Source organism: Mya arenaria, chromosome 15 (genome assembly GCF_026914265.1).
Source record: "Mya arenaria isolate MELC-2E11 chromosome 15, ASM2691426v1".
NCBI classification, from domain to species: domain Eukaryota; kingdom Metazoa; phylum Mollusca; class Bivalvia; order Myida; family Myidae; genus Mya; species Mya arenaria.
Window position 1 is genome coordinate 57,689,502 of NC_069136.1, and position 12,081 is coordinate 57,701,582.

Below are 12,081 nucleotides of genomic sequence, written 5' to 3' on the forward strand. Positions count from 1 at the left end.
TCCTATATTTTTACAACTTTTTTTATTTTTTGTCTTGGAAAGAGCAAATTTTTGTGTAGATATCTGAATTCGGTCAGCGTTGTAGAGTTGTTGTAGAGAAGGCTTTGGGCGGGATTTGGCAATTCTAGATTTCCAAAATCATGTAGAATTTTGTGTGATTTTATGATTATTTAACCTTTAAGACATACATTTGCATATTTTGCAGCCATTGCATAAAATTAAGACGACTTTTGTGAGGTCAAATGATTGGTCTGTATGTACTGGCGGTAACGAAAGTTAAGACAAACGGGCAGATGGACTGGTCTTATCTTCACTATTAAACTAATTCATACATGTATATATTTTGTCGAACAAAGGACTGAAATAGTCAAGTTCAGAATTTGATAAGACATTAAAATTAAGTTAGCAGCTATTAAGTTCATTGAAACCGGACGAGAATGTTGCGGATTTGCCTCTTTGTAATTTTGATAACATGCGTCAGTGGGTCCAGGAAGAAAGGCGTCGCTGCGTATGCACCAAAGTTACTGTGTGATGATTTCAAAGCACTTAGCAATATATCTTGGTGGTATGTTGTCTTTCAAACTGTTTATATTTGAACCCCCCAAAAAATTAATAATATCCCGAACCATTATTAAGCGAAATGAAATAATGTTACAAATAGCTACATGTGTATTCTGGGAGTTCAATGACGGCGGCGGACTAATATTATGGCGTATTTTAAGCCTTTCACATTCGTGTTGGCAAGCGCAAAACGTTGTCACAACAAATCATATTGCTGCATGTTAATGCCTGCCGAAAGACGAAAAACGCAAGTGTAAAATGCGAAAAATTGCGGGAGTAAAGATGCGCCAAATCAATTATCATTTCGCATTCGCTTTGCCAAGTGGCGCATTTTGCTTTTCTTTCATATTTTTGCAACGCTTCATTTTTTAACCGTTTTTCTAGTAAAAAAGGCAGTAATTATCGACGTTCAAGATTTTTTGATCTTGTAAAAAATAATTTTAGCGTGAGTAACATGTTTTTTTCCTTAAAAACGCTAAAGAGTCTCCTTAAAGCTGCACCATCACAGATTGAACCTTTTGACAACATTTTTATTTTTTGTCTTGGAACGAGCCAATTTTTGCGATAATCCATGGAAACAAGTTAAATAAGACAGCTGACAAAAAACAGATCGCAGTTTTTTTATATTTAAGTTAAAAAAAATGATCATTAATTTTCGAACGGAAATATGAAAATCTACGAGCTTATTATTTGTCAGCAATCTTATATCATTGGTTTGCAGATATTTACGCGAGTATTTGCTCTTTCCAAGACAAAAATAAAAAAAAACTTGATAAAATGGTCAATCTATGAGAGTGAAGCTTTAAAAGTAATTTATTGACGTAAAACAAATCGCGGCCATGCTCTTCGTATAGCGGAATTTGAACCTTCCGAATTGTTTTAATATTCAGGTACGACTGGTCAAATAACCTTGACCGATATGAACATGCAAGGACGTTAAACAACTGCCCACCCAATACGGACATGGCCCCCATGCACGTGCCGATGATAAAGAAAATGTGGAAAAATGGTACCCATCCAACACTCACACCGGGAGCCAGGTACGTCTTAGGCTACAACGAACCCAACAAAGCAGACCAGGCGGACATGACCCCGAAACAGGCGGCGGACTTCTGGCCGGAGGTAGAACGGCTTGCGGCGGGGCTCCCCCTTATTTCACCAGTAACGGCCGGACAGAACTTCCCTTGGCTGGACGAGTTCTTTCGCCTTTGCCACAACTGTCGCGTGGATTACATTGGCGCCCATTTATATAGGTATGTATATGTACTAGATAAAAACAATACATGACCAGTCGCTCAGCTGTTTCTTAACCAATCTAGGTTTATACTACGATAGCTAACGGTAAAATATGCAAATTGTATGCTCCTATAAATTCGTTCGACAAGAAGAAACCAGTTCGGTGATATCTGAAAAATTCTCAATTTTATCTAGTCAGCCGAAATGAATGTACGGACATCGTTATTTAACCATGCGAGGCCCCTACCCCGCACGGACATCGTGCAATACCAGTTCTAGCTCGACCGGTGCCCGTTAACTAACGTTTAGATAAATATTTCGATAATCTAAGTTGTACGAATTCCTTACAAATCTGCGGAATAACACAAAACAGGATGCACTTAAGCATAAACTATCGCAAATGTTCCTCTTGAATTAAAAAAAATCAAATCTCTTTGCATTCTTAATACATGCATGTGTTTTATCCAGTTGTTGTTATATTTGAAATCGTCTACAGTCGAACCCTTTAACATTTAACATAAAGAAAACGGTTCTTTAAATCTAATTCGAGCTAACGAGGAATGCGAGCCAATCTAGTTCGAGTTATCGAGGAATGCGAGCCAATCTAGTTCGAGTTATCGAGGAATGCGAGCCAATCTAGTTCGAGTTATCGAGGAATGCGAGCCAATCTAGTTCGAGTTATCGAGGAATGCGAGCCAATCTAGTTCGAGCCGACTGTAACAGCATTTTCGTCTCACATAAAATCCTAAATCATTTATAAACAGTGAAACTAATATCGCGGAACTCAGCCTTGTTTGATTCCTGCGATGCTTTTGGATAAGTCAGAAAAGAAACTATTTCGTACTTTTACACACGATTACAGGTATTTAACTTAATAAACACAGATTTGACGATAATAGAAAGTTTGCTTTCTTCTAGCATACCTTTTCGAGTCATGTTGTCCCATGGATTAACATGATTACTCGAGTCAAATGCCTTATAGTGATCAATATAAAACACGAAAGCTCTGTCTTTAATTTGTTGTTTTCTATCTAAATCCTGCGATGTTTTTTTCGAGAGTCGGCATACCGTCGAATCCCATCATTTTAGTGTTTGCGTACTGCGAACCACCATTTCAAGCCCCAAATACAAAGATACTAACCGCGTTTCAAATTTATTAAATTAAGTTTACAACCTGTAGAGCTATGCATTGGGTTAAGGGTATATGTATTGCCATTACTGTATATCGTGGTAAAGTTAGAAGTACTGAGGTTTGTTAATGTTCTGGCTATGTTCATTGTACATGTATTAAAGGAAATATACATTAGCTACCATAAAAGCTTATAATGGCTTGGAAGTATACAATGACTTTAAATTACGTTATTGCTTAGAAGTATATAATGGTTTAGAGAGTGGTGTGTTATATCATCATACCTATATAACAGGTGCAACGCGGACGAGATAATGACGTTCGTTCAGAAGCTGCACCAGCGTTACCACAAGAAGGTGTGGCTCACGGAGTTTGCATGTCCCCACACAGAGGACGAGAACGTTCAGCTTCACCTTATGCAGACATTGTTGCCAAGACTAGAGGCTGCAAATTACATATACAGGTACGTTTTGTCCGATTTTCAACACGCATCATAACCGTTATGATTACCTGGCAAAACACTGAGGAACAGATTTACAGAAGTACTCGGGTTTATGATCGTGAATTTGTTGCCAATGTCCGTACAGTCTTGGTATAAGGCTGTGTACTTGTGGTTTATTATGTGTACTCGGGTTCATTTCTGTGTATTCGTGGTTTATTTCTGTGTTCACTTTTGTGAACTCGCTGTTTGTATATTATGATCCAAGGGGGGCGGGTGCACTCGGCGCCGTTCCCCCTAAAGTCGTCGAAGGTTACCTTTTATTTCAAAGTAGGAGAAAGAAGAAATAAAATACACGCACGATGTACCATTTTGGACTCGAAATTTTAGGTTCAGAGGGAGGGGCCCAAGTCAAAAGGTTATGCCCCTGAGTTACGTCTTCTCTAACGTCGAATCCTTGATCCGCCAATGGTTTATTGTATTCGTAGTTTATCTTAATGTTTTCATGGTTATAAGAGTTCATGATTTATTTAATTTCCGTGTTTTATTTCCAAGTACTTGTTCTTCACATACATACCCGTAAATGTGTCGTTTATTTTCGTGTATATTTCCGTGCACTCATGATTAAATGCTCTTTAATATCTTAATTCATTTCAATGTACTCGTGGTTTATTTCCGTGTTGTAGTGGTTTGTTTCTGTGTATTCGCGTTTATTTCCAAGTACTCGTTATTTCTGTGTACATGCTTTGTCTGTGCACTAATGGTTTATTTATGTGTACTCGTGGCTTTTTCCATATTCTTGTGGTTTATTTCCAGGTACTCGTCATCTATGCCCCTAACCTTGAGGTTTATATAAAGTTCCATATACGCATGAGATATACCCCGGTATTTCTGGTTTCTTTCCATGAACTCGTGGGTTATGCCCCGGTATTTCTGGTTTCTTTCCATGTACTTGTGGGTTATGCCCCGGTATTTCTGGTTTCTTTCCATGTACTCGTGGGTTATGCCCCGGTATTTCTGGTTTATTCCCTGTACGGGTGGGTTATGCCCCGGTATTTCTGGTTTATTCCATGTACTCGTGGGTTATGCCCCGGTATTTCTGGTTTCTTTCCATGAACTCGTCGGTTATGCCTCGGTATTTCTGGTTTCTTTCCATTTACTCGTGGGTTATGCCCCGGTATTTCTGGTTTCTTTCCATGTACGCGTGGGTTATGCCCCGGTATTTCTGGATTTTTTCCATGTACTCGTGGGTTATGCCCCGGTATTTCTGGTTTCTTTCCATGTACGCGTGGGTTATGCCCCGGTATTTCTGGTTTATTCCATGTACTCGTGGGTTATACCCCGGTATTTCTGGTTTATTTCCATGTGCACGTGGGTTATGCCCCGGTATTTCTGGTTTATTCCATGTACGCGTGGGTTATACCCCGGTATTTCTGGTTTATTTTCATGTACACGTGGGTTATGCCCCGGTATTTCTGGTTTATTCCATGTACGCGTGGGTTATACCCCGGTATTTCTGGTTTATTTCTATATACTCGTGGGTTATGCCAATTTTCTTCCACGTACTTACTTAATTCCAGGTACTTCTGGTTTATTTTCAGGTACGCTTGGTTCTCGGCTCGACCTCATGGGACCGGGATGGTCAAAACCTCGGCAAGCCTGCTCGACAGAAACTCCTCAACCTTGACAAAAATAGGGCGCTTCTACAATGACTTTCAGCCAAGCGGAGCCACACATATTATTGGCTAATAAAAGTCGTTTATTATAAAAGATGAAATTAAACATGAATAAATATGTATACGTCTACTATCTTTGTTATGTTTGTTTTTTTAATTTTGTTTTATTTTTGTGATTTTATAACCGAGCGAAATATTTCACTAGGGTGGATCACGTGGTTTCAAAAGTACATTGGACGAACAAGGTGGCCTTAAAAATCATTGTCTGATCAAGTATTTCATTTTGGAATTTTAAACGCTAAGCCCAGATATATTGCAAAACCTCACAGTACGGCGCTTTGCTTTTAAAGAAAAAATATGCAAATAAAGCGTTATAGTGATTTATAGGAAATATTGAAATATATTCTGCAGATCCCAAATTATCACCAATTATGAGTGTACCCATTATTTTTCCGTCGAAGCGACGATTATTTGGCCATGTTGTTCTTCCAATGCACTTTTGGAGTCACGTGACACTCTCCAGTGATTGATGATTTATAGTAAGTTTCTTCCCGATTAGTGAACAATATCGTTACGAGTTCTGAATCTCATGGAATCGGTAAATAAAAAATTATAGATATATTAAGGAATTAAGCAATCTACAGCACTTTTGCGAATAATTGGAGCGGTTGCAATTGGTAAACACGAAGTGTACTGTATTTGAACGTGTACCTGCACCACTGGCACCAGATTTTCAAGTTCAATTATTTTTTTAAATAAAACAAATCTTCCAATAATTCCAAACTAAACATTACAATGCAAAAAATGTGAAAAAGTTCATTTTACTTGAGTAAATACATGATAAAGTGACCCAGGTAACGCAACGTTAAATAATATGTGAGAATATATACACAGTACAAAGTGCATATTTATGGAAAAAAAAAAGTTTTCGCAGTTTTGGCATTGTCATTTTTAGTTTTGAATTGGTGAAAGGTCTCTAGATCTTCTTATCTTTGTTTTTGTTTTGTTTTTTTAAAAAAAAAGTTTGAAAATCCGGTGCCAGTGACCCACACGTAGATGTAAAATGAGCAATTCAGTTGAGTTTAAAATAATGTTTTGTTGCTCGAGTGTGACGGGAGCTGATAGCTTATAGAATGACTCTCGAGTCCGTTTCCTGGGTAGAAACCAATACTTTGGGTACATTTCTAGAAGGCCATGAAAAATCATCACTGTATGGATCGAACCAACAACCACTTTAGTGAGAGGCGGACACCTATAGCACTAGAACACTCTGACAGAAAGTTGTAGCTTATAGAAGGACTTTCGAGTCCGTTTCATGCATAGAAACCAGTATTGGTGTAGATTTTGATCGGTCATGAGAGAAAAACCTGGTGGGATCAAACCCACATTTTCTTAGGTGGGAGGCGGACACCTATACCCTTTTTTAATTCAGTCATTTGCAAAAAATCACTTTATACGTGTATTAATAGGCTCGCTGATATTCACTTTAATCTCTTTCCTCGCGTTATTACACACGTCGTTCTAAACCTATATAGCGTGAACATACTTCTCTATTAACGAATATTAGAAAGTCAACTTCTTGTTTCAATTCTCTGGAAACGCATATTTATGTCTTAATTCTACTTCTTTATCATATAGCATAACTTGGTTTCCCCTGGTTACAGTAATACGATAATTATTAACAAAATATTGAAAGAATGGTTAGATAGTGAACATGTCTAAGTGTCCATGGTAAAAATACATTTAAGCATACTCGTACACTTTTTAAAAGGTCATCGTTGTTGTCCGTGTTCGGAACGTCACTCTTTCATATCCGCTGTTTTACTAAGCATTATTATCCTAGCTTGGTTACACTGCTATTTTTATAATTTATCGACAAAATTCGAAACTCAACAACGAGATTTCACTTTTTTCCACAGAAATATGGCCCATGAACTCTATTGTATACCAAATTAAATTTGTCAGGTCTCTAACTTGAGCAGTTTGTATCCAATTTTCACTAAGCTGGGTTATTATGTTTGAAGGCATTCTATCCATACCGAGTAAAAAAGATCGCATTTAAGACTGTCGAGTTATTGCCCGTGACCATAAAAATGAGTGATAAATGACTTCGAAATTCGTGTTGTTGCAGTACTGCACTATCTATTTTGGTAACAACGACAGAGCACATATAAAGCTTTATTAATATTTAGCCCTTTCATGACGCACGTTTTATATTAACCAACAATATGCGTGGAACCACTGGGTTCGAAGTCATTGTAGAAACGCCCGATCTTGGTCAGCGTTGCAGTGTTGTTGTGTAGAAGGCTTGCCGCGGGAGTGACAAAGCCATTCCCAAATTGGTGCTTTATACGTGCCTCAAACCACGCATACCTGTAAGACAAAACACCAGTATATACAATCTGACTTCCTGACTGTGCTTTATATGCGCCTCAAACCACGCATACCTGTAAGACAAAACACCAGTATATATAATCTGACTCTCTATCGTGCTTTATACGCGTCTCGAAACATGCGAACAGTGTATATTGTTGGCCCTCGTGGTCGAGATTTCAAGCACCACAAACCATGAAAAAAGAAACCAATTAGAAAAAAGCCAAACCTTTTATTCTAATAAACCACGAGTTTATGGAATGCTGCAGTTGATGCTGCTGCTACTGCTACAGCAAGTTTTATTACTGCTACTACACCTACCACCACCACCACCACCAGCACCACCACCACCACCACTACCACCACGATCACTACCACTACCACCACCACCACCACCACCACCACCACCACCACCACTACAACCACCACCACGATCACCACCACTACCACTACCACCACCACCACCACAACTACCACTACCACTGCCACTACAAATACCACTACCACTACCACCACTACTACTAGTAATTCTTCCGCTACTGCTGCTGCTGCTGATACTGCTACTGCTACTGCTACTACCATTATTACAACAACAACTACTACTACTACTACTACTACTAATACTACTACTACCACTACCACTACCACTACCACTACCACTACTACCACTACCACTACCACTACTACCACTACCACTACCACTACCACTACCACTACCACCACCACCACCACCACCACCACCACCACCACTACCACTACCACTACCACTACTACTACTACAACAACTACTACTACTACTACTACTACTACTACTACTACTACTACCACTACCACTACCACTACCACTACCACTACCACCACCACCACCACCACCACCACCACCACTACCACCACCACCACCACCACCACCACCACCACCACCACCACCACCACCACCACTACCACTACCACTACCACTTCTACTACTACCACTACCACTACCACTACCACCACCACCACTACCACTACCACTACCACTACTACTACTACCACCACCACCACCACCACCACCACCACCACCACCACCACCACCACTACTACTACTACTACTACTACTACTACTACCACCACCACCACCACCACCACCACCACCACCACCACCACCACACCACCACCACCACCACCACCACCACCACCACTACTACTACTACTACTACTACCCAGTAATAATATAAATACTATCTATACTATCTATAAATCACCTGTATACGTAGTTTGCAGCCTCCAGTCTGGGTAACAATGTCTGCATAAGGTGAAGCTGAGCGTTCTCGTCCCACGAGTGGGGACACGCAAACTCTGTGAGCCAAACCTTCTTGTGATAGCGGTTGTGCAGCTGCTGAAGGAAGTGCATGATATTGTCCGCGCTGCAGCTGAAGTTCAGATATTGGGTTATAGCACACATATTTAGTTGTTTCTATATACTCATAATTTTAAATAAACTATGGATTTCTGCATACTTCTGTGCTACTTTGTATTAGTTATCTTTCATATTTTTAAAAATACGGAATATATTGCAAGCGAGCCGAAGGCGAGCGCAGCAATATGTTCCGTATTTTTAAAAATATGAAAGATAACTTGCTTATAGTTTGTCACGTCCGCACACCCGGCAAAACGTTGACTGACAAACGCCGACTCCACCCAAAAATTGATTGACAAGCCAGGGAAATAATCTTGTGGCGCGGCACCGGTTCTTTGATGTCACGTGATGTCTGGTGCGGTACATGCAGACCTAAGAATTAAATTGTCGCAGTCTCGTGTTGGCTTTTGTTCTAAAAACATGAGTCATGGTTGCAAAATTTAATAAACACACAAGATATGTTGTTGATTAATTTTGGTTGCAAATCTAGGGGTCGGCCACTTTAGAATGCCCGTATTATGGAAAGCATCAACATTTTACAGTAAACAATACAGGCTCCGCATACTTTCTAGAAAAGTCACGTAGGCCAAATCTCACTGTATTTTCTCTGTATCGGAGTTCATATCAGGGACGAATTGCAGAATATGGGAAATATTTTTCAAATTTAAAACGAAATGCAGCAATCTCATTGGCTTTCAAAGTAGGACAAACTGTAAATGGTTATAATACTTTACATACTTTAAAGTGTCTGTGTATTTCCCAACTTATGAATACTTCTGGGCCATTGTATAATTCTTAGCCAATGGTTATTTGGAAGTTACGCTGTGTTTTTTAATTTATGAATACGTCTAAGCCACTGTATTATTGTTAGCCATTGAATAATTTTGAGCCACAATATAGCTCTAAGCCAAGGGATGCGTCTTAGCTACTGTGTCTAAGCTGGTTCTCCTAAGCCACGGTATAATTCTAAACCACTTGAGGCATGCATGCCGGGTACCTATACATATGAGCGCCGATATAATCCACGCGACAGTTGTGGCAAAGGCGAAAAAACTCGTCCAGCCAAGGGAAGTTCTTTCCGGCCGTTACTGGCGAAATCAGGGGGAGCCCCGCCGCCAACCGCTCAACTTCTGGCCAGAAATCCGCGGCCTGTTTCGGGGTCAAGTGCGCCTGGTCTGCATGGTCGGGTTCGTTGTAGCCTAAGACGTACTTGGCTCCCGGTGTGAGTGTCGGATGGGTACCATTTTTCCATATTGTCCAGATCATCGGCACGTGCTCTGGGGCCGGAACAATGCTGGATGGGCAGTGTTGTGACACCCTTGTGTTATAGCGGTCGAGGTTTTTAGACCAGTCGTACCTGTAGATGGGAATCAATTTGAAAAAAATACAGCATCATAAAATCGTCTACTGTCCATCCCATTAAAAGAAAATAGCAAAAATCTAAGGCATCAAAAAACAAAACTATATGCAGGCGTATATTTAGAAAGACGAATTCGAAAACGTTTACAATCTGTCAGCGACAATGTGATTTTATGTGGTGATCCATCTTTTCTCTGGCTTCGGAAAGATTTGGCCTTCAGGTTAGTTACTCTTTGTATATTTTAAATTCATCGAGGTACTCCTGTGTGCATTAAAAAGAAACCCAGAAAATCCCGCGCATAAATGGGTTTAAGCGAGTTTTGGTAAAAACCCACTTTTCGTTTGTGAAGGGCATGTATCGCCTGTTCTGTTTTCACTGCTTAATGGATGTTTCGTATGCCCTCAGTCGGGGCAGCCTTTTGGTTGTTAATAATGTTTAATTCTACTTACCACCAAGACACGTTGCCGAGTACTTTGTAATCATTACACAGCATCTGTGGAGCATATGCGGAGACGCCCTTTTTCGGAGATCCATTGACGCAGGCTACTAAAACGGCTATAACGAAAGTTCTCAACATTTTCCGTCCGATCTCCATCTTATTAAATAGAAAACTAAAAGTATCATTCCATTTAAACGCAATGCAATCTATGCTAATTTCTTATCAACTTGAGAATTCGACCGTTTGGGTCGGTTTTATCTTCTATACGAAAGTGCATTTATTAATTGAACTCATATGAATATACATGGGATAAGAAGTTACTTAAGACAAGAACAATATATGACCGTACGAGTTAAAATTATTCCTTAAGGTTTTCTTTGCATTTTATTTGCATTTATTTTCAAGCATAGCATAGAACAAAACTAAACACGAAACAACGATGCATAAAAAACCATACTTGCTATCTGAGTATTGCTCTATAACATCGTTTAGCCATCATCTTCAAAAGTAGTTAACCGAGCTCCTGTACCATATTGCCTTGGAAGGGGTTTGTTTTGTTTACCGGTACGTGTATGCATTACTTATCATATCAGAAACGCATTCGGAACTCCTCGGCCATTTTTATCGAAAATAACCTCGGATGTATATGGACGGTTTACAATGTTAAAAATCGGTAAACTTTAACTACGCTGCAAGTAGATCGCGTGCGTAGTAATTTTAATTTAGCAGTTATGTTAATGTATTAACTCTTGGGAATCTTAATTATTTTTGCAATAGTACACTTCGCTCTGGCAATCAATTTAAACTTAGATCTACAAATACAAGCTAAAACACTACATTAAATTAATAATATACCTCAATTTTTTACGAACTACTTCTACTGTCGTACCGGCATACATCCGAGGTTGTTTTCGATAAAAATGGCCGAGGAGTTCCGAATGATCAGAAACGACCGTAATTAGCTTGCGGATAAATAACAAGTAAAGAGTTATATACCCACAGATTGTTGCACGGTATATACTTGGTAATATGGCACGTAACATGTATTACACAGGCTCGCCTATGTTCGAAGTAAAGTTACCACACGAAGGGCCACTACAACAGTTATCAAAATTGTTTGATTTAAATCCCGAGGTTTTAGTGTATGCACTGTCTTAACAATATTGTCAAGCTAACCTATCTGTGATACTTAATTAAACAGCATTGATATTTTTTATTCGAAAATTCTTGCATTACATTTATTTTAGAAGCAGGAGCTTGATTTTCTTCATGTCAAATGTCATTTGAAATATCATAAAACGGCGCCCAGAAGGGCGCCGACTATATTTGATATTTCTTTAGAAATATTCAAACTAAGGGACCAGTTCATAAATGGCAGAACAATGCTTTCAAAAGTTTCCACGTTGCATGATAAAATATAAAGTTTAGCATGTTTTATAACATTTTACACTTTAATTGATAATGAAATCTTA

The 12,081-nt window shown here is 39.2% G+C and overlaps 2 protein-coding genes across 4 annotated transcripts; one reads left to right on the forward strand and one right to left on the reverse strand.

Annotated features, from left to right (window-relative positions):
* The first annotated feature begins 366 nt into the window (after window positions 1–366).
* On the forward strand, window positions 367–5,172 carry LOC128220664 (uncharacterized). The gene is made up of 4 exons (XM_052929152.1): window positions 367–565; window positions 1,452–1,814; window positions 3,222–3,389; window positions 4,967–5,172. Exons 1-4 carry the CDS (start codon window positions 438–440, stop codon window positions 5,112–5,114), a joined length of 807 nt encoding a protein of 268 aa, XP_052785112.1. The 5' UTR covers window positions 367–437; the 3' UTR covers window positions 5,115–5,172.
* A 2,034-nt stretch (window positions 5,173–7,206) lies between these two features.
* LOC128220572 (uncharacterized) lies at window positions 7,207–11,180 on the reverse strand. Of its 3 annotated transcripts, none has more exons than XM_052929018.1 (5): window positions 11,067–11,180; window positions 10,620–10,765; window positions 9,808–10,167; window positions 8,656–8,823; window positions 7,207–7,414 (listed from the first exon to the last, which is right to left on the reverse strand). In XM_052929018.1, exons 2-5 carry the CDS (start codon window positions 10,763–10,765, stop codon window positions 7,258–7,260), a joined length of 831 nt encoding a protein of 276 aa, XP_052784978.1. In that variant the 5' UTR covers window positions 11,067–11,180; the 3' UTR covers window positions 7,207–7,257. The 3 variants fall into 3 exon arrangements, with proteins under 3 accessions (XP_052784978.1, XP_052784979.1, XP_052784977.1); XM_052929019.1 differs by lacking the exon at window positions 11,067–11,180 and having other exon boundaries at window positions 9,808–9,861; window positions 9,928–10,167; window positions 10,620–10,835; XM_052929017.1 differs by lacking the exon at window positions 11,067–11,180 and having other exon boundaries at window positions 10,620–10,834.
* Window positions 11,181–12,081: the final 901 nt, after the last annotated feature.

Coding starts and splice junctions, on each gene's coding strand:
- LOC128220664 (XM_052929152.1), top strand. CDS start 438: ATGTTGCGGATTTGCCTCTTTGTAATTTTGATAACATGCGTCAGTGGG. Junction 1,815..3,221: donor ATTGGCGCCCATTTATATAG/GTATGTATATGT, acceptor CCTATATAACAG/GTGCAACGCGGACGAGATAA. Junction 3,390..4,966: donor GCTGCAAATTACATATACAG/GTACGTTTTGTC, acceptor GTTTATTTTCAG/GTACGCTTGGTTCTCGGCTC.
- LOC128220572 (XM_052929018.1), bottom strand. CDS start 10,765: ATGGAGATCGGACGGAAAATGTTGAGAACTTTCGTTATAGCCGTTTTA. Junction 10,168..10,619: donor CTCGGCAACGTGTCTTGGTG/GTAAGTAGAATT, acceptor TCCCATCTACAG/GTACGACTGGTCTAAAAACC. Junction 7,415..8,655: donor GCTGCAAACTACGTATACAG/GTGATTTATAGA, acceptor TTTGTCTTACAG/GTATGCGTGGTTTGAGGCAC.